This window comes from Garra rufa, chromosome 4 (genome assembly GCF_049309525.1).
Source record: "Garra rufa chromosome 4, GarRuf1.0, whole genome shotgun sequence".
Taxonomy (NCBI): Eukaryota; Metazoa; Chordata; class Actinopteri; order Cypriniformes; family Cyprinidae; genus Garra; species Garra rufa.
Window position 1 is genome coordinate 23,451,261 of NC_133364.1, and position 20,434 is coordinate 23,471,694.

The following is a 20,434-nucleotide window of genomic DNA, read 5'->3' on the forward strand; positions in this document are numbered from 1 at the left end:
CTTGAATAAAATTGAATATAAAAAATAAATTAAAGCTATATACATTAACTGATGGAAGACATAAATGTTAACACATTTTCAAGCCCTTTCAGTATAAGATGTTTCTGTAATATACTACCGGTCAAAAGTTTTTGAACAGTAAGATTTATAAATGTTTTTAATCCTTTATAAATCATTCTAATATTGTAATTTGCTGCCTAAAAACATTTATTATTATTATTATTATGTTGAAAACAGCTGAGTAGAATTTTTTCAGGTTTCTTTGATGAATAGAATATATATATACTATACTGGTACTGAAGCTTTTTAAATAGTATAGTGTATACTATACTATTTTTTATACAAAAAAGCCTTTTATTTCAGATAAATGCTGATCTTTGAATCTTTCTATTCATCAAAGAATCCTGAAAAATGTAATCTGTTTTAAATATTGATAATAATAATAAATGTCTCTTAAACAGCCATTCAGCATATTAGAATGATTTCTGAAGGATCATGTGACACTGAAGACTGGAGTACTGATGCTGAAAATTCAGGAATAACAGGAATAAATTACATTTTAAAAGATATTCAAACAGAAAACTACTTTTAAATAGTAAAAATATTTCAAAATTGTACTGTTTTTGCTATATTTTGGATCAAATAAATGCAGACTTGGAGAGCATAAAAGACTTTTTCAAAAAACTGTAAAAATCTTACCGTTCAAAAACTTTTGATTGGTAGTGTATGTTCAGAACATTTATTTTTTTTATTTCCAGATCTCTTTATCAACACTCAAAAAATCCCAATAAATAATTTGGCAGGATATGAAGTTATGTTATGTTGACCGTCACATCATCAGAAGAGAATGTCCAATTACGCATGGAATGACTGTTTATCAGTTTGCAAGTTCAAAACATCTGTGCGCTATGTAATTGCAGTATATTAAAGTAATTCAAAATAATACTACGGAAAAGGAAATTGGAATACAAGTGGTCAGAAACAGACCTGTCTGAGGAATGCCTCCTTATTGGCCAGTTCGTTTTCCAGCTTGTCTGTGATGTCATGTAGCGAAGTAGACTCTCTCTGGGCACTGAGATAGCGCTTCTCAAGAGTCACGATCCGTTCCTCCATGTCTTCTTTCTGACACATGGCCTGTACAAACAAACACACACAAATATATTGGCAGACTGTTGGTTAGCAGCTCTCAGACACACACCTAAGATGGAGCCTGCAGGTGTAATAGTCTGCTGTCAATCAAAAGTCCTGCCCTATAATTACACACAGGCTTGAGGACAAATATGAACACAAGCAAACACACACATTCGGACACAGAGACACACACACTCGATACTCCAGGCTGCCACATCTTTCCATCAATAGCTGTATCTTCAGTCCAACAAACATTTTTCAGAATCTGTCCGGCTGTCGCTAATTATCAGTGTGACAAGGCTGTGTCAGAAACCGAAGGCAGCTGTGTTGCTACCTGGTCAGTCAGTGCAGTAACAGACTGAATTTATTATGAAAGTACCTTTTAAAAGGGACATCAGATACAAAATTCCCTTTAAATGGTGTTTGCATATAAATGTGTCTTTGCAGTATGTGGACATAACTACCCTATAATAACAAAAATCCATTCACTTCTTTTTTTTTAATCCCCAAAAACCTAAACAGTCTCAATTATCAAGCCGCTTAGATTTTCTGCGCCGTATGACGTCATAGTGCTCAGGCTCCGCCCACAATCGCTGACGGACTGTCCCATATTTGCATATTTCCACCCTCAGTCATTTGTACACTGTCCGCCATTTCCTCTGCTTTCGAGCAGCTGTAGCGACAACATCTAGTAAGCAATGCAGGTGTTTTGTATTTTGATGTAAAAGTGAAAATAGGAGTCTTCATTTTCTCCCGACATCAGAGCCACTGAGGACGCAGTGGATTCGTTTTGTTTTTGATGGTGACACACCACCGAATACATACAAATCTAAAGAGAGGGGCGGGCTAAGCAGAACTCATCATTTAAAGAGACATCCACTGAAGCGGGTCACTGTGAACAGAGCTGTTTTTGACAAGGGTGTTGTTTTGCATGACCAGTGAGGAATTGTAACCAAATTATGTGGTAGACATTTCATGAAGACCCTAAAGAATCAACTTGTGAAAAATGGGCATCTAATGTCCCTTTTAAGAAAAAAAAAATGCTTTGGATGTGCCTAATTTATGTCTGATTTGAGACACAGACTTGACATACACCCATACTGCACCTCTTTAATATCTCTCTGGTACTTGTTGTTCATATCTTCGCTCTTGATGAGGTCTTTGCGAGCCGTCTCCAGCTCCTGCTCCACTTCGGACACGCGGGAAGACAGCGAGGACATGCGCTCCTTCATTTGCGCCAGCTCGTAGTTCTGTTTTTCCAGCAGCTCCTGCAGCTCCACCACCTGACTGGCCTCGTCCCCCGACTCCATCGACCCGTTAGACAACCGCTGCAGCACAAACACACATAATACACTCACTTTTAGAGTAAGAAAATGTTCTGAGATTGATTTATTTTTGTTTTCTTAGTACACAAAAAGCACTCCCGTAGCTTCGTAACATTACAGTTAAACCACTGACATCACATGGAGTATTTTAACCATGTCCTTACTACCTTTCTGGGCCTTAAATGTGGTAGTTGTGTTGCTGTCTATGCAGGGTCAGAAAGCTCTTGGATTTCATCGAAAATATCTTAATTTGTGTTCTGAAGATGAACGAAGGTCTTATGGGTTTGGAATGACATGAGGGTGAGTAATTAATGACAGAATTTTTGGGTGAACTATTCCTTTAACACTATTTTATACAGGGTTCGTACAGATACTGTAAAATTTCAAGGACTTTTCAAGCACTACTTTTTTGATTTTCAAGGAGTTCACTTATCTCACTTATCGAACAATGTCTTCCATCTCAAATTCTAAAAAGAGAGAAATATATAAATAAAAATATACTAATTAAAAATGGCAAAAAAAAGTGAAGCACATGTGAAGCATTACTACTAAAGTACTGCAAAGTATACTACACTTTTACTATAATAAAACCACTGTTAATCTACTAAAGGGATTTGTATTTGTGTATACATTTTATTTTTTTCTTTTATTTTTAGTTTTTATAACTGTATTGCATAATTGGTTTGATGTTTTCTACTGTTTAATAAAAAAATCTGAAAAAAAAAAAGATTCACAAAATCGCTCCAAATTCCGATCTGAATCAAATAATTTGTGAACCCACAAAAAAGTCCCAATCTGAATCAAACAATTCACAATCTGCGCTCTGAATTTTCGAGCTAAAGCAAAAGATTTGTGAACCCACTCCGAATTTCCAATCTAAAAGCACCCTTTCACTCATCAATTGCTGAAAATGAATGAGTGAAGTCATGAGTTTGAATTAATTTGAGCGGATCCAGCATAAATGACTCAACTGATTTGGTTCATCTGTTCCTCTTTTCACATCTTCAACCATGTTTACACAACACTGTCAGTACTACTACTTGCCTAGCTTGATTGTTTTCTGACATCAACTGAAATAAGTGAAAAGGGTAGGATGTTTTTTGAATTGCATGAATTTTGCATGACAAAATTAAACACTTATTTCACAGATACACTGTCTTTCAATAATTCAAGCACTTTTCAAATACCTCCCTGCTAAAAAATAAAATAAAAGCTAAAACCACCCTAAGATGGTTGGCTGGTTTTAGCTGGTCATACAGCCTGGACTTAGTTGGTCACAGCTGGTCAACAGGCTGGTTTTAGAGGGGTTTTGGCCACTTTCTTAGCTGGTCAGACTGGGAAACCAGCTAGAACAACCAGCTAAAACCAGCTTGACCAGCTTAAACCAGCTAAGACCAGCCAATCAGCTTAGGCTGGTTTTAGCAGTGCTCTTCAGGAATATTGCTATCTTCAAAGGTTTTCCAGGCCTTAAATTTCAAAAAGTCAAATAAATACAGCACACTGATAATTTCTTAATGAAAGAAAATAGCTATAATTAATATATTATACTAGTTATATTAGTTGCAGCTAGTTCATCCATTCATTCACTGAAACTGTCATTTAGCACAGCCCTCTTTATTCGGACTGCTGAATTCCCAGCATGCACATTTGTGTCTGTTCAGTCTAATTGCATTCTCAGTGTGTGAAACAGAGGCTCAGTAGATCTTTCCTCTGCCATGCCTAAAATAAAGATTTCTGTCACAAATTCACACTAAAACTTGACACGTCTTCTGTTGCACTAAAATTAGACTTTATATCCTGTTTAATTTATGGTGCAGACACCAAGACAGAAGGGTGATAAAATCATTTGCAGAGCACACAGAATTTACTCCGTCAAAGCTGTGAAGCCACAAGAGATCGGCACGACTTCAGCTGTGGAAGGGTCTGTGATCGTAAATAGATGAGAATGACAAGACAAAGAATAGCCTGTGGTTTATTCTGGAGCGGCTGTAGGGCCTGATAATGACTCAGTCTCACTTTTTTCACTCCCTCTCGCTGTCTTTTTCTTTCTTTTTCTCTGTCTGGATCTATTTAGGAGGGTCATATTTGTTTGTTAGGTACAGGCAAAGCCACTGACCTCTGGACCCATGCATCAGTGCCAGAAGCCCTGGATATCGTCAGCACTGCTACTAAATCTATCAAGCATCATGGGAGATTAATTTAGCCAATTGAGATATACTGTCAAAGTGCCAACCTTTATCTTTTACGAGGTTACTGTCACCTTGCCAACACAATCTACTGCAGCACACGGCGCCCACCGGTGACAGCGAGAGGAGGATGATTCTTCTCTCATCTTGTTATCTTTTTATCAGGAGTGTGAGGCAAGATTCTTCTACGACTGGTTTAACGACACATTATATGTGATCCAGAAATAGAGTTTGGCAGGATGAGCCCCACACTTTTAAACAGTAGTGTATAAATAAAGCATAATCATAAAGCAAAATCTGACTGTTGAGAGACCATTAGCCACGGCAGTTTACAGTCAAGTCCCCCACCTTTCCATGAACTTTCTGGGCATCAGTTCCCTCCAACAAGTCCTCGGCTCCGTCTCCAGACGCCACCTTCCTCTGAATGTGGGCATTCTGCTCTCTTAAGGCCACAATCTGCAAAAACACAATAAAGAGAGAGTTAATCAGCAGATAATAACCAGCAATATTAATATCAAAACACACTGTACTGTGTTGTTTGGTAGGACAATTTATGCCAACCATGGGCAGACCAAATCTTATTTTTCCTGGAGAGTGTTTTTTGTATAGTGTGCATATATAATGTTCATTCTCATGAAACTGCAAGCGCACAGAAAAACGTCATCATAAATCAAACTTAGACAGCTTAGAATTGTTCATTTCATATATGTAGGACATCAGTTTTCCATCAGTATCAAGGGCACACAATACTATACCTCTCGGCATGAATGTTGGAAACAGGCGGCTCTAACTGATCATTTAACAACCTAACTTAACAATTTGTTACAGCTGCAGGACCAACTAAACTGGATTTCCACATAAAAGTCTTAAAGGAACAGCAGCAGCATTTTCGATTATTACAGAGAGAAAGGGGTTTAAAAAACTAACTTTTTTGAACGAGTTCCATTTTATTACAGGGTCTAACCCATTTAAGTGTTTCTACAGAGATTTCACATGACACCTTACATTGCTGTCACAAGACTAGAAGTATGAAATCAAATGTGAGAGACAGAGTTAACATTCTGAAGTGATCTCACAGGATTTCATATGTCAGTTATAGACAAGTTGTGGTAAATGTATGCATTTTTACAGGTTTGTGAAGCACAACTTAATCGCATTGTGAAGATCACACGAGAAGTGACAAGAGACAGCTTTAGTGTCAATTACGTCAAGTGTAAATGTGACCCTCTCTTATGCATGTGTATGAGAGTTGGCCAGAAGCAATAGTTAAAAAGTTAGTTGACCCAAAAATGAAAATTCTGTCATTAATTACTCACCCTCATGTGGTTCCAAACCTGTAAGACCTTTGTTCATTTTCAGAACACAAATTAAGAGTTTTTAAATTAAGAGAGAATTTAAGAGTACCACGATGCATGTGTGTCAAAGACTGACACAGAACAGTAAAAATTGTTGAATAAAGTAGTTATTTCTGTTTTCTTTGTGCACAGTATTCTCGTAGCTTCATAAAATCCACTTGAACCACTATTGTCACACAGACTATTTTAACAATGTCCTTACTACCTGTCTGGGCCTTGAACGTGGTAGTTGTGTTGCTGTCTATGCAGGGTCAGAAAGCTCTTGGGTTTCATCACAACTATATTCTTTTGTGTTCTGAAGATAAACTAAGGTCTTACAGGTTTAGAACAACATGACGGTGAGTTTTTATTTTTGTGTGAACCAACCCTTTAAAAAAGCTTGCAGCCTGATCTCATTAAAAACTAAACCATTTTACAAGGTGATGATTTTGTATGAATTCATACAATGCAATTCATACATAAGCAATTTTTAGAACAATAAGTATGAAGGTCCACCTTAAACCCACAACTAAACCTAACCAATAGTGGGTCACAACCAGATTGTACAAAAATGTATGAACTCAAACTAATTAGCCACCAATTAAAACGTATCGTGAGTCTAAGTAGCAACATGGGCAAAACCAAAGAGCTGTCAAAAGACACAAGAGACAAAATTGTAGACCTTCACAAAGCTGGAAAGGGCTACGGGGCAATTGCCAAGCAGCTTGTAAAAAGGACAACTGTTGGAGCAATTGTCAGAAAATGGAAGAGGCTAATGATGACTGTCAATGTCCCTCGGACTGGGGCCCCACGGAAGATCTCTTCTGAAGAATCAGCCCAGAACTACACGGGAGGAGCTGGTCAATGCCGTGAAGAGAGCTGGGACCATCGTTTCCAAGGCTACTATCAGTAATACACTAAGACGTCATGGTTTAAAATCTTGCATTGTACGGAAGGTTCCCCTGTTTAAGTCAGCCCATGTCCAGGCCCGTCTGAAGTTTGCCAGGGACCATCTGGATGATCCAGAGGAGTCATGGGAGAAAGTCCTGTGGTCAGATGAGACCAAAATAGAACTTTTTGGTCTTAACTCCATTCGCCGTGTTTGGAGGAAGAAGAATAATGAGTATCATCCCAATAATACCATACCTACAGTGAAGCATGGGGCTGGAAGCATCATGCTCTGGGGGTGTTTTTCTGCACAGGGGACAGGACGACTGCACTGTATTAAGGAGAGGATGAACGGGGCCATGTATTGTGACATACTGGGCAAAAACCTCCTTCCCTCAGTTAGAGCATTAAAGATGGGTCGTGGCTGGGTCTTCCAACATGACAATGACCCAAAGCACACAGCCAGGAAAACCAAGGAGTGGCTCCATAAGAAGCATATCAAGGTTCCGGAGTGGCCAAGCCAGTCTCCAGACCTAAATCCAATAGAAAATCTTTGGAGGGAGCTGAAACTCTGTGTTGCTCAGCGACAGCCCCGAAACCTGACAGATTTAGAGAAGATCTGTATGGAGGAGTGGGCCAAAATCCCTCCTGCAGTGTGTACAAACCAGGGGCTGGATTCACGAATATCTTCTTAAGAAATAAATTAAGAAATTTCTTAAGATAAATTCTACGAAGTTCGTAAGAATGTTCTTATGTGCAATTCTTGAACAAATCTTAAGAAGTTCTCAAATATGTTCTTAAGAACATCTTAAGAAAAAAAAAATGATACATCTACCTGAGTGAATACATGGCTGAAGACGCATTTATAAACACTTCAACGTCTTTTTTGCGGTTTCGGCAGATTATCCTAATAATCATAAGCACGCACATTTTCATCACGACATTGACTGGCGCTCGGCTTTATGTTTTTAATGCGCCGTGTTTTTGAACCGTTACTTTTAAAGGGTCTGTCTTAAGCTTTGGTGATCAGTTTTATTCACTTTTGTGTTGTTTTTGTTCCCTCGTCCGAATGAACGCTTAAGGTATGTGTGTGCGCTGCTACAGCAAACGCGTCCTGCACATATGCGCTAAATACGGCCAAAGATTATGTCGTAGGCTATTTATCGGCCAAGTAAAATAAAAAAATGTTTAATTAAATCTCCCTATCTGACTTGATTTTGTAGAGTTGCTACTAAGTTTTGATGTCGGCAAAAAGTAGGGTCATACATAGGCTAATCATGACAGATCATTGTTTACATTATCAGTCATGTCACTTCAGCGAACTCATGCTCATCTCTATTAATAGTCCTAATATGTATTATATGTAGCTAGTAGTGTTGCAATGCTTAAATATAACCGTTAATTTGAAATAACCCAATAAATTAATTAAATAATTATTACTATTTGGGATTTAAGACAAGTCTTGGGTTATCCTAACTTTCAGAAGTTATTTACAATGGTTTTTAAGAAGATTCTTTTCAAGAATTAGAATTTTCTTAATTTTTGTCCTAAGAACAATCTTAAGTAAAAAGATAAGAATATTCTTAAGACAATTTTTTTGGGAATACAAAATATTCTTAACTTTTTTCTTATTTTAAAAATTAAGAAGAAAATGGCAGTTAAGAAGAAAATTCTTCTTAAGAATGTTTCGTGAATCTGGCCCCTGGTGAAGAACTACAAGAACCGTTTGACCTCTGTAATTGTTAACAAAGGCTTCTGTACCAAATATTAAAAAAATTTAACTTATTATTATATTAATACTTATTTGACACAGTAATTCACAAATAAATTGTTAAAAAAAATCATACAGTGTGATTTCCGGATTTTTATTTTTAGATTCTGTCTCTCACAGTGGAAATGCACCTATGCTGAAAATTGTAGACCCCTCCATGATTTCTAAGTAAGAGAACTTGCAAAATCACAGGGTGATCAAATACTTATTGACCTCACTGTACATGCATAGATAATTAAATTGTTCAAACTCATAACTGTATTATCGGTACCCTACTCTTGCTTGCAATTCCAGAAAAATCTCCCTTTCAAAAATGTACATTACTTGGTGCCACCACAATCAATATACTGTAGATGCTCGATTGTAACACCACGGTGGTTTCATATATACTATAATACTCAAATGATTACCAGTGGATCAAATAAAAACTCTGAACTTTTTATACTTTTATACTACACTGACCACCACTCTATCTTACCCTATATGTAAGTTATGAAATGCTGTATATCTAGACCAGCACAAAACTGCCACAGCCCAATAAATGTAAAACTGCAGCGCATTCAAATATAGCAGCAGAAGTTGCTGACCGTGGCCGCTGGCATATGCTCCCTTATAAAATAACCTAGTATTCTTCCAGGAGCATCTCTAAAGCAGGTTATCTGACTGATGAGCACTGTCACACCAACACACATTGTGTTCTCTCCAGGCTAAAGGGCATTGGGAGATTATTCCACACCCACGTCGACACGCTCTGTCCACTGCGAGTTCAGAGAAAGCAGGATAGATGGACGGATATAAGGAAGACATCCGCTTCACTTTGTTTGGTTTATCGCCGCTCGCCACGCATTCCTTTAATGAGGCGGCAATTAAGGGCTTCGCGCTTTTGAAGGCTCAGAAAGGGAATTGTCTGCCATTTTTCGAGGCCTGGAGATCAAACAATCCCGCACCTTCTGACTCGCACAAAGAGCCAGAATATTGAGTCAACTTGCAAATGAAGGTAAATGAGAAGTGGAGGCCCAATGAAAGTGAGCATGTCTGCTTTGATGTTGTTCATTTGGTCTCATCAAAGCAGAACGCGTACAAGCCCGACTGTGCCTGAAACGCTGGTTTGTTTCAAACAGAAGACAACTACTTCACAGAAACCTGATTCATCTCTGTGGCTCAACTGAATGGGTCGTGTAAAACAACATTTTACTCCCTCTAATGCTGAAATATTAACGTGAACTTGAAATTGAGATGGTGCACAGATGAAGAACTCATAATACTGAGATTGCATAAGAGCTAATATAAGTGAAAGATATACTCGAATAAAACCTAGGAATTGAATAGTATTATGCCGATAACTGTTTACAATCTAGTATATCTTCTATACTGCATATGGTTTTTATTTTTTTATATAGTATTTGAAACAATATGTAGTATGCAACAATAAATGTTTCACATATAGCATGCTACACTTTTCACATTAACTAATTACACTGCATTCATTGAACAACAGACAGGATAACAGTTCTGGTACTTTATTGCTTAATTGGTTCATTCATTTTTCTAATGTATCAACAGTTTCCAGTTTCTCCAAGTTGCTTTTAATAAAAGTAATTTTAAATTGTTTAAATTATAGCAGAAAAAATCTAGGTTATATCTAAGTTATATCTATATCTAGGTTGAGTTAAAAAGTCAAAAATTTTAAGAACCATTGTCATTGTGTGTTTTGGTTCTACACGTAATAGGTTGCCTGAGTATTTGTTCACTTCCAGACCAAAAATTTAAAGATAATGTACTCACCCCCTTGTCATCCAAGATGTTTATGTCTTTCTTTCTTCAGTCATAAAGAAATTATGTTTTTGAGGAAAACATTTCAGGATTTTTCTCCATGTAGTGGACTTCAATGGTGCCCTGAGTTTGAATGTCCAAAATGTAGTTTAAATGCAGCTTCAAATGATCCCAAATGTGCTTGTAAACTATCCCAGCCGAGGAAGAAGTGTCTTATCTAGTGAAGCAATGTTTTGTTTTGTTTTATTATTATAACTTATATACTTTTTAACCTCAAACGCTTGTTTTGTCATCTTGTTTTATCACACAACTTCAAAATTATCCTACATGACTGTTTTACATTTTTAGTTAAGGTTGTTTGATCATCTTTGCATGTTCACTTTACAAACACTGGGTCGGTACTTCTGCAGCGATGTAGGATGATTTTGAAATGAATTTTAAAGTTGAGGGACAAAATAAGATGGGAGTTTTTCGACCCTAGCAAGAGCAAGACTAGATGAGCGTTTGAGGTTAAAAAGTATATCACTTGTAATTTAAAAAGAATAAATCGTTAAAATTGTTTCGCTAGATAAGACCCTTCTTCCTCAGCTGGGATCGTTCACAACCACATTTGGGATTGTTTAAAGCTGCATTTAAACTGCATTTTGGAAGTTCAAATTCAGGGCACTATAGAAGTCCAGTATATAGAGAAAAATACTGAAATGTTTACCTCAAAAAACATAATTTCTTTACAAATAAAGAAAGAAAGACATGAACATCTTGGATGACAAGGGGGTGAGTACATTATCTGTAAATTTTTGTTCTGAAAGTGAACGTCTCTTTTATGTTTTTTTTAATTATTATTTAGAGGTAGTTTAAGAAGTATGTCCTATAATTTCAAAGACTGCTCACACAGACAGAACAGATCTTAAATAATCTGCAATAAAGTGCAATGTGACATCTGTGCTTCTCCCGTCTGGAAAAGCACCAGCCACCGCTGTATTCTGAACATTCAACTCTCTCTGCCATTCACTAAGATGTGTAAATGTCCTTTTATAACATCAATGAACAGTTATTGAAATGCATTAGGTTTTGAATGACTACTAATATTAATAAATAAACATTTTCAGGGAAGTAACCTTGGGCAGCTTCCAAGTTCACTTCCAAAATAAGAATGTCCTGATAATTCACTCACCCTCCATTTCATCCAAGATGTTCATGTCTTTCTTTCTTCAGTCACAAAGAAATGAAGGTTTTTGAGGAAAACATTGCAGGATTTTTCTCCATATAGTGGACTTCTGAGGTTGAAGATCCAAATTGCACTTTCAGTGCAGCTTCAGATAGCTTTACATGATCCCAGCCAAGGAAGAAGGGTTTTGTCTAGTGAAATATGCACTACGGTTCAAAAAGGTACAGTGCTTTGCAAAAGTATTCATACCCCTTCATTTTTTTTTCCACATTTTGTTTTGTTGCAGCATTATGTTAAACTGCTTTAAATTCGTTTTTCCCCACATCAATTTACACTCCATACACCATAATAATGGCAAAGCAAAAACCAGATTTGCAAATTTTACAAATTTATTACAAATAAAACACTGAAATAAGTACATTGCATAAGTATTCATACCCTTAACTCAGTACATAGTTGAAGCACCTTTACAGCCTCAAGTCTTTTTGGGTATGATGTGACAAGCTTTGCACATCTGCATTTGGCAATTATCTGCCATTCTTTGCCTCACCTTTTCACCTCTCAAGCTCTGTCAGCTTGGATGGGGGCTGGCAGACATTTTCTAGAGTCCTAGTTGTTCAAATCGTCTTCCATTATGGATAAAGGAGGCTACATGCTTCTGTGAACCTTCAATGCAGCAGATTTTTTTCTGAACTCTTCCCTAGATCATTGCCTTAATGCAAGTCTGTCACTGAGCTCTACAGACAGTTATCTTGACCTCAGGATTTGGTTTTTGCTCTGATATGCATTTTCAGCTGTTAGACCTTTTCTAAAAGAGGTGTGTGCCTTTCTAAATCATACTCTTTCAAATGAATTTGCCACAGTTTAACTCCACTCGAAGTGTAGTAACATCTAGAAGCAATATGAATGCTCCTGAGCTAAATTTCGAGTGCCCCAGAAAAGGGTATGAATACTTATGCAACAGGATCTTTTCATTTTTTTATTTTTAATAAATTTGCACAAATGTTAAAAACCTATTTTTTGCTTTGCCATTATGGAGTAGGGAGTGTAGATTGATGTGGGAAAAAAGTAGTTTAAAATAAGGCAGCAACATAACAAAATGTGAAAAAAAAAGAAAGGGTATGAATAATTTCGCAAGGCACTGTAGGGTGGGGCGAAAAACTCCATCTCATTTTCTCCTACTACTTCAAAGTCGCCCAACGTCATTATTTTACCTTTTTTCATAAAGGGCGATTGTAAAGGTACTTCAGCCTACGTCATGCATTACCTTTCCAACGTGACTACGTAATGCATGCAAGTTGTGGAAGCAGAGCTAGTGCAAGATAAGCATTTGTGGTTAAAAAGTATATAAATTTAATTTTTTTTTAGAAAATAACCGATCATTTTGCTAGACAAGTCCCTTATTCCTCGGCTGGGATCGTGTAGAGCCCTTTGAAGCTGCATTGAAACTGCAATTTGGACCTTCAGACTGTTGGCCACCATAGAAGTCCACTATATGGAGAAAAATCCTGGAAGGCTTTCCTCAAAAAACTTAATTTCTGTGCGACTGAAGAAAGAAAGACACGAACATCTTGGATGACATCGTCAGGAAATCATCCAATGTTTATTCTGAAACTGAACTTCTCAATTTAATAGCAGCATCAATTAAAATCCTTCAGTTTTTTAATACACAGAAATAAAACTCATAGCAAGTCTTTTACTTAGTTGACGCACACTCACCTAGTTGACATTGCCGAAATGTAAGTGAAAATGTTCTAATCAATATGTTTGCTGTTGGTTTTGATTTGTGGCATCTTTAGATGTTTTTACATACAGTATGATTTATTTATTTTCTGTCTTTTAGATAACTGCTTTCACCTCTTCTTTTCTCTCCTCTCCGTCTGTCTTGCTCTTTGATCGGAGGTGGCCCTCTCTCATGACCAGATGAGATCAGATAAGTGTTAATTCAGAAATGCTAACATTATGATACACGGCAGAACTCACAGTGCAATCAAAATTAGTACACACAATCTCAACATAAAGGTAAAAAAGTTATTTGGCTCTTGTTAAGAACTTTAAAGCTCTTTCAGCTAGAACTGCACCATCTGGACTGCAAGCACTAGAATAAACACACAATAAAATAAACAATGTACTATTTGCTCTGTTGCATTTCACACGAATCAGATCAAGCAAAAACAACACACCACAGCAACAAATAAAAAATGTATAACATGCCTAATGAGTTTATTTAACTTCTTTTTGGTGCCTCACCTCCTGATTGGCTACGGCCAACTCCTCCTCCAAGGCAGAGACCCTCTCTAGTGACACCCGCAATCTTTCTCGTACCTGAACGAAACACAAAAATCCATTATTCACTGTTTAGCAAGGCTGAGATTGTTGTTGAGATTGAGATTGAGATTGTTTTAGAATTAAATTTAAATTATGGCTGCAAAACAATGCAGAAATGAATGAAGTAGAATTAAACTGAATACAATTGAAAGTGTTCAAATTTATTATGAATGAAGTGGTATTTGCTAAGCATTATATGATATATTTTATGATCAATAAATGAACTGTCCACTGTATACATTTTGTTTTTTAATGTAAAATAAAAACTTTAAACTTATATAAAAATTTTGTCTTACAACTAATTATATGTCATTGCACAGTTTTTGAAATTTCTATAGAGAGGAGAACATGCGAACTGTAAAATAATCTGAATAAAAACACTCTAATCAGTCTCTCTGGTGACCTGTTTGATCACTGGAATCATTTCTGTGGGTCTGGTCCTCCATCACTGGACAGTCAGTGGTCACTAAAACTTTGGTCCCATAAATCACAAGCAATTTCCTGCCGTCCGTTACCTAACGCCTTATAAATGACACTGTCTGCAGAAGGCCGCAGAATGGATTACAGCTAGATGAACTGCCACACATGGGCTTAATCCATAAATAAAACACCACAGTGGGACAGTGGGTCGTAGTGTTTAATAAATGTACCTTCACCTCACTGTCCAAAAGCCAGAAGAGTAAACTGTTAGATAATATTATTTTGGTTACTAAGATTGATCAGTTGGCCTATATGCATTATATGGGTTAAACATCATTAGGTTTGTGGAACTGTACATTTGTAACCCTGGACTATAAAACCAATCTTAAGTAGCATGGGTATATTTGTAGCAATAGCCAAAAATACATTGTATGGGTCAACATTACCAATTTTTCTTTTATGTCAAAAATTATTAGAATATTAAGATCATGTTCCATGAAGATATTTCGTACATTTCCTACAGTAAATATATCAAATAATACTGTTATTTATTTTTGCATACTCTAATAGTTGTATCTTAGCCAAATATTCTCATATCCTACTGAACATACATCAATGGAAAGCATGTTTATTTAGCTTTCAGATGATGTATAAATCTCTATTTCAAAAAATTGACCCTAATGACTGGTTTTGTGGTCCAGGGTCACATTTGATATGTCACGTGTGAATCTAGCAGTTTTTTTTATCTTTGCAATGCACTCTGAATTCAACAAGAAGAAACAGGAACCTCACCAGTTGTTGATTTGATGGTTTACCTTCTCATCCAGTGCTTTGTGGTGCTCAAAAAGGGACTTAAGGGCTTTGAGGACCTCCACCTCACTGGAGACCCCCGAAGGAGACTGGGCCTGTCGTTTTACAACCGTCATGCGTAGGGAACGTTCGTGCCTCGAAACCAAACACTCCAAATGCTCCAACAGCAGCTGTGAACATAAAAGGAGCCAGTCTCATGACGTTTATCATTACAATCCTCCATCACTATTCGAAGCAGAAGAATTAAGACTGAAACTAAATGTAAAATTAACAAATGAAGATGGAAATTAAATTTAAAACAACTCAATTTATCAACTAATCTAAAGCTAAAACTACAGCTACATATAAAACTAATACTAGTTCTAAAACTAAATCTGAAATCTAAAACAAAATGTAAAGCTTAAATTAAAACTGAAATCAAATCTAAAAGATAAATCCACCCAAAATCTAAATGTAGTAATTGATCTAAAACTGAAACTAAATCTAAAATTAACAACTGAAGATGGAAATTAAATCTAAAACAACTACATTTATCAGCTAATCTAAAGTTAACACTACAGCTACATATAAAACTCATACTAGTTCTAAAACTAAATCTGAAATCTAAAACAAAATGTAAAGCTTAAATCAAAAATAAAATTAAATCTAAAAGATAAATCCACCCATAATTCAAAATGTAGTAATTGATCTAAAACTGAACCTAAATCTTAACCCACAATTAAAATTGTAAACTAAAAACAAAATGTAAACTAAAACTGAACTTACAACTTAACCCAAAATTTATATTACAACTAAATATAAACCTAAATTCTAAAACTAAAGCTAAATCAAAAACTTAATCTAAAATGTAATAATAAACTAAAGTTAAATATAAAACTAAAGCTTAAGCTAATCTAAAGCTAAAACTACAGCTACATATAAAACTTAATCTAAAATGTAATAATAAACTAAAGTTAAATATAAAACTAAAGCTTAAGCTAATCTAAAGCTAAAACTACAGCTACATATAAAACTAATACTAATTCTAAAACTAAATCTGAAATCTAAAACAAAATGTAAAGCTTAAATCTAAATATAAAACCACTCTAAAACTAAAGCTTAAGCTAAATCTAAAGCTAAAACTACAGCTACATATAAAACTTAATCTAAAATGTAATAATAAACTAAAGTTAAAATATAAAACTAAAGCTTAAGCTAAATCTAAAGCTAAAACTACAGCTACATATAAAACTAATACTAGTTCTAAAACTAAATCTGAAATCTAAAACAAAATGTAAAGCTTAAATTAAAACTGAAATCAAATCTAAAAGATAAATCCACCCAAAATCTAAATGTAGTAATTGATCTAAAACTGAAACTAAATCTAAAATTAACAACTGAAGATGGAAATTAAATCTAAAACAACTACATTTATCAGCTAATCTAAAGTTAAAACTACAGCTACATATAAAACTCATACTAGTTCTAAAACTAAATTTGAAATCTAAAACAAAATGTAAAGCTTAAATCAAAAATAAAATTAAATCTAAAAGATAAATCCACCCAAAATTCAAAATTTAGTAATTGATCTAAAACTGAACCTAACTAAAAACTGTAAACTAAAAACAAAATGTAAACTAAAACTGAACTTACATCTTAACCCAAAATTTATATTACAACTAAATATAAACCTAAATTCTAAAACTAAAGCTAAATCAAAAACTTAATCTAAAATGTAATAATAAACTAAAGTTAAATATAAAACTAAAGCTTAAACTAATCTAAAGCTAAAACTACAGCTACATATAAAACTTAATCTAAAATGTAATAATAAACTAAAGTTAAATATAAAACTAGAGCTTAAGCTAAATCTAAAGCTAAAACTACAGCTACATATAAAACTTAATCTAAAATGTAATAATAAACTAAAGTTAAATATAAAACTAAAGCTTAAGCTAAATCTAAAGCTAAAACTACAGCTACATATAAAACTTAATCTAAAATGTAATAATAAACTAAAGTTAAAATATAAACCTAAAGCTTAAGCTAACTCTAAAGCTAAAACTACAGCTACATATAAAACTTAATCTAAAATGTAATAATAAACTAAAGTTAAATATAAAACTAAAGCTTAAGCTAACTCTGAAGCTAAAACTACAGTTACATATAAAACTTAATCTAAAATGTAATAATAAACTAAAGTTAAAATATAAAACTAAATCTTAAGCTAAATCTAAAGCTAAAACTACAGCTACATATAAAACTAATACTAATTCTAAAACTAAATCTGAAATCTAAAACAAAATGTAAAGCTTAAATCTAAATATAAAACCACTCTAAAACTAAAGCTTAAGCTAAATCTAAAGCTAAAACTACAGCTACATATAAAACTTAATCTAAAATGTAATAATAAACTAAAGTTAAAATATAAAACTAAAGCTTAAGCTAAATCTAAAGCTAAAACTACAGCTACATATAAAACTAATACTAATTCTAAAACTAAATCTGAAATCTAAAACAAAATGTAAAGCTTAAATTAAAACTGAAATCAAATCTAAAAGATAAATCCACCCAAAATCTAAATCTAGTAATTGATCTAAAACTGAAACTAAATCTAAAATTAACAACTGAAGATGGAAATTAAATCTAAAACAACTACATTTATCAGCTAATCTAAAGTTAAAACTACAGCTACATATAAAACTCATACTAGTTCTAAAACTAAATCTGAAATCTAAAACAAAATGTAAAGCTTAAATCAAAAATAAAATTAAATCTAAAAGATAAATCCACCCATAATTCAAAATGTAGTAATTGATCTAAAACTGAACCTAAATCTTAACCCACAATTAAAATTGTAAACTAAAAACAAAATGTAAACTAAAACTGAACTTACAACTTAACCCAAAATTTATATTACAACTAAATATAAACCTAAATTCTAAAACTAAAGCTAAATCAAAAACTTAATCTAAAATGTAATAATAAACTAAAGTTAAATATAAAACTAAAGCTTAAGCTAATCTAAAGCTAAAACTACAGCTACATATAAAACTTAATCTAAAATGTAATAATAAACTAAAGTTAAATATAAAACTAAAGCTTAAGCTAATCTAAAGCTAAAACTACAGCTACATATAAAACTTAATCTAAAATGTAATAATAAACTAAAGTTAAATATAAAACTAAAGCTTAAGCTAATCTAAAGCTAAAACTACAGCTACATATAAAACTTAATCTAAAATGTAATAATAAACTAAAGTTAAAATATAAAACTAAAGCTTAAGCTAAATCTAAAGCTAAAACTACAGCTACATATAAAACTAATACTAATTCTAAAACTAAATCTGAAATCTAAAACAAAATGTAAAGCTTAAATCTAAATATAAAACCACTCTAAAACTAAAGCTTAAGCTAAATCTAAAGCTGAAATCTAAAACAAAATGTAAAGCTTAAAACAAAATATAAAACCATTCTAAAACTAAGGCTAAATCAAAAACGTAATTTAAAATGTAATAATAAACTAAAGCTAACTATAAAACTAAAGCTTAAGCTAAATCTGCAACTAACGCTTACGCTAAATCTAAAGCTAAAACTACAGCTACATATAAAACCAATACTAATATTAATTCTAAAACTAAATCTGAAATCTAAAACAAAATGTAAAGCTTAAATCTAGATATAAAACCATTCGAAAAAACTAAAGCTTAAGCTAAATCTAAATCTGAAATCTAAAACAAAATATAAAACCATTCTAAAACTAAGGCTAAATCAAAAACCTAATATAAAATGTAATAATAAACTAAAGTTAAATATAAAACCTAAGCTTAAGATAAATCTAAAGACAAAGTTAAAAACATACATTGATCTAAAACTAATTTATAAATAAACAAAACTACAGCTAAATATAAATCTAATACTAAAACTACATTAAAAGCTGAAAGTAAAACTTAATCTAAAACTGAATTTAAAAGTCTCATACTGCAAAATAAGGTCAGTTTTTTCGTTATGTCGCTAAACCCTCAAGGACATTCTTCACTTGAAAATTAATGGCATGTGCTTAACACACCATTTTGTCTTTTCTCATTTTACAAGGGAACCCTTTCAGATGGATAACAACATTACACACAAGAAAAGCCATTACATTACTTGAAACAATAAAGCAGACACAACAAATTGAAACCCCCTGGACCCGGCACAAAGGAGATTATGTTAATGTGGTTACTCTCTGCTCTGGTACATGGCATAAAAAATCAATTCGGCCCCAAAGTCCCAAGGACACCGTGGAGAGAGAGAGAGAACCGTCTGGCTTTAGATGAGCAAAGTGGACATAGATTACTATGGATGGAGAGACCAAAGAAAAGGTGCTTATGTTGTTTTGAAATACACTTGCTCAGAAAACCTGCTTAGAATGATGCTGAATTGCATCTCAAGCCGGATGCAGAATATCCCTACTCGATATCTCTGACTAATTGCGAGGATAAAAATGTTATTTATTTCGCAAGTGTACGATTATCAACAGAGAGAAATATTAAACATTTGTCTCTGTAAATTTATACTAAACATGTTACATTATCATATAATTAGGAACTTTGATTAATTAATGCATTGTATTTGTTTAAAAGTGACCATACAACACCCTGGGTGTCATGTTGATGTGCAATCAAACACCCACAAAAAAACTAAATATGAAACTAATAAAGATTAAAAGTAAAAACTAGCTAAATCTAAAGAACAACAAACGAATGCTAAAACTATATTTAAACTTAAATAAAAAAAAAAATACTAAAACTAAATCCATAAACCAAATCTAAAATGAGTACTTAATCAAAAACTAAAACTAAATTAAAAACTTAAATAAAAGTAGCTAATACTAAAAATAAACCCATCAAGTAAATAAAACTGAAAAAGAATACATAACCAAAAACTAAAGCTAAATTTAAAACTTAAATAAAAGTAATTATTAGCAAAACTAAACCCCTAAACTCAATGAAATCTAAAATTATTCCTTAATCAAAAACTAAAACTAAATTTAAACCTTTAAGTAACTAATACTTAAACTAAACCTATAAACTAAATGAAATCTAAAATTAATATTAAATCAACAACTAAAACTAAATTTAAAACATAAATAAACATAACTTATACTAAAACCTTTAAACTTAAATAAATTTTATATAATACTTAATCAAAAACTAAACCCAAAATTTAAAACCTAACAAAAAGACCTAAGGTAAAACTAAACCCTTAAACTAAATGAAATCTAACATTAATACTTAATCAAAAACTACAACTAAATTTAATACCTAAATAAAAATAAC

General features: G+C 33.5%; 1 protein-coding gene across 2 annotated transcripts in view; it reads right to left on the reverse strand.

The window, feature by feature from the left end:
* ppfia2 (PTPRF interacting protein alpha 2) overlaps positions 1–20,434 on the reverse strand; it is a 264,592-nt gene that overhangs the window by 51,065 nt on the left and 193,093 nt on the right. For both annotated transcript variants that reach the window (XM_073838874.1, XM_073838872.1), the window contains exons 4-8: positions 15,140–15,304; positions 13,827–13,901; positions 4,991–5,098; positions 2,238–2,459; positions 988–1,134 (exon numbers count right to left, since the gene is read on the reverse strand). In XM_073838874.1, coding sequence (XP_073694975.1) covers positions 988–1,134; positions 2,238–2,459; positions 4,991–5,098; positions 13,827–13,901; positions 15,140–15,304 — 717 coding nt within the window. The remainder of the gene's footprint in view (positions 1–987; positions 1,135–2,237; positions 2,460–4,990; positions 5,099–13,826; positions 13,902–15,139; positions 15,305–20,434) is intronic.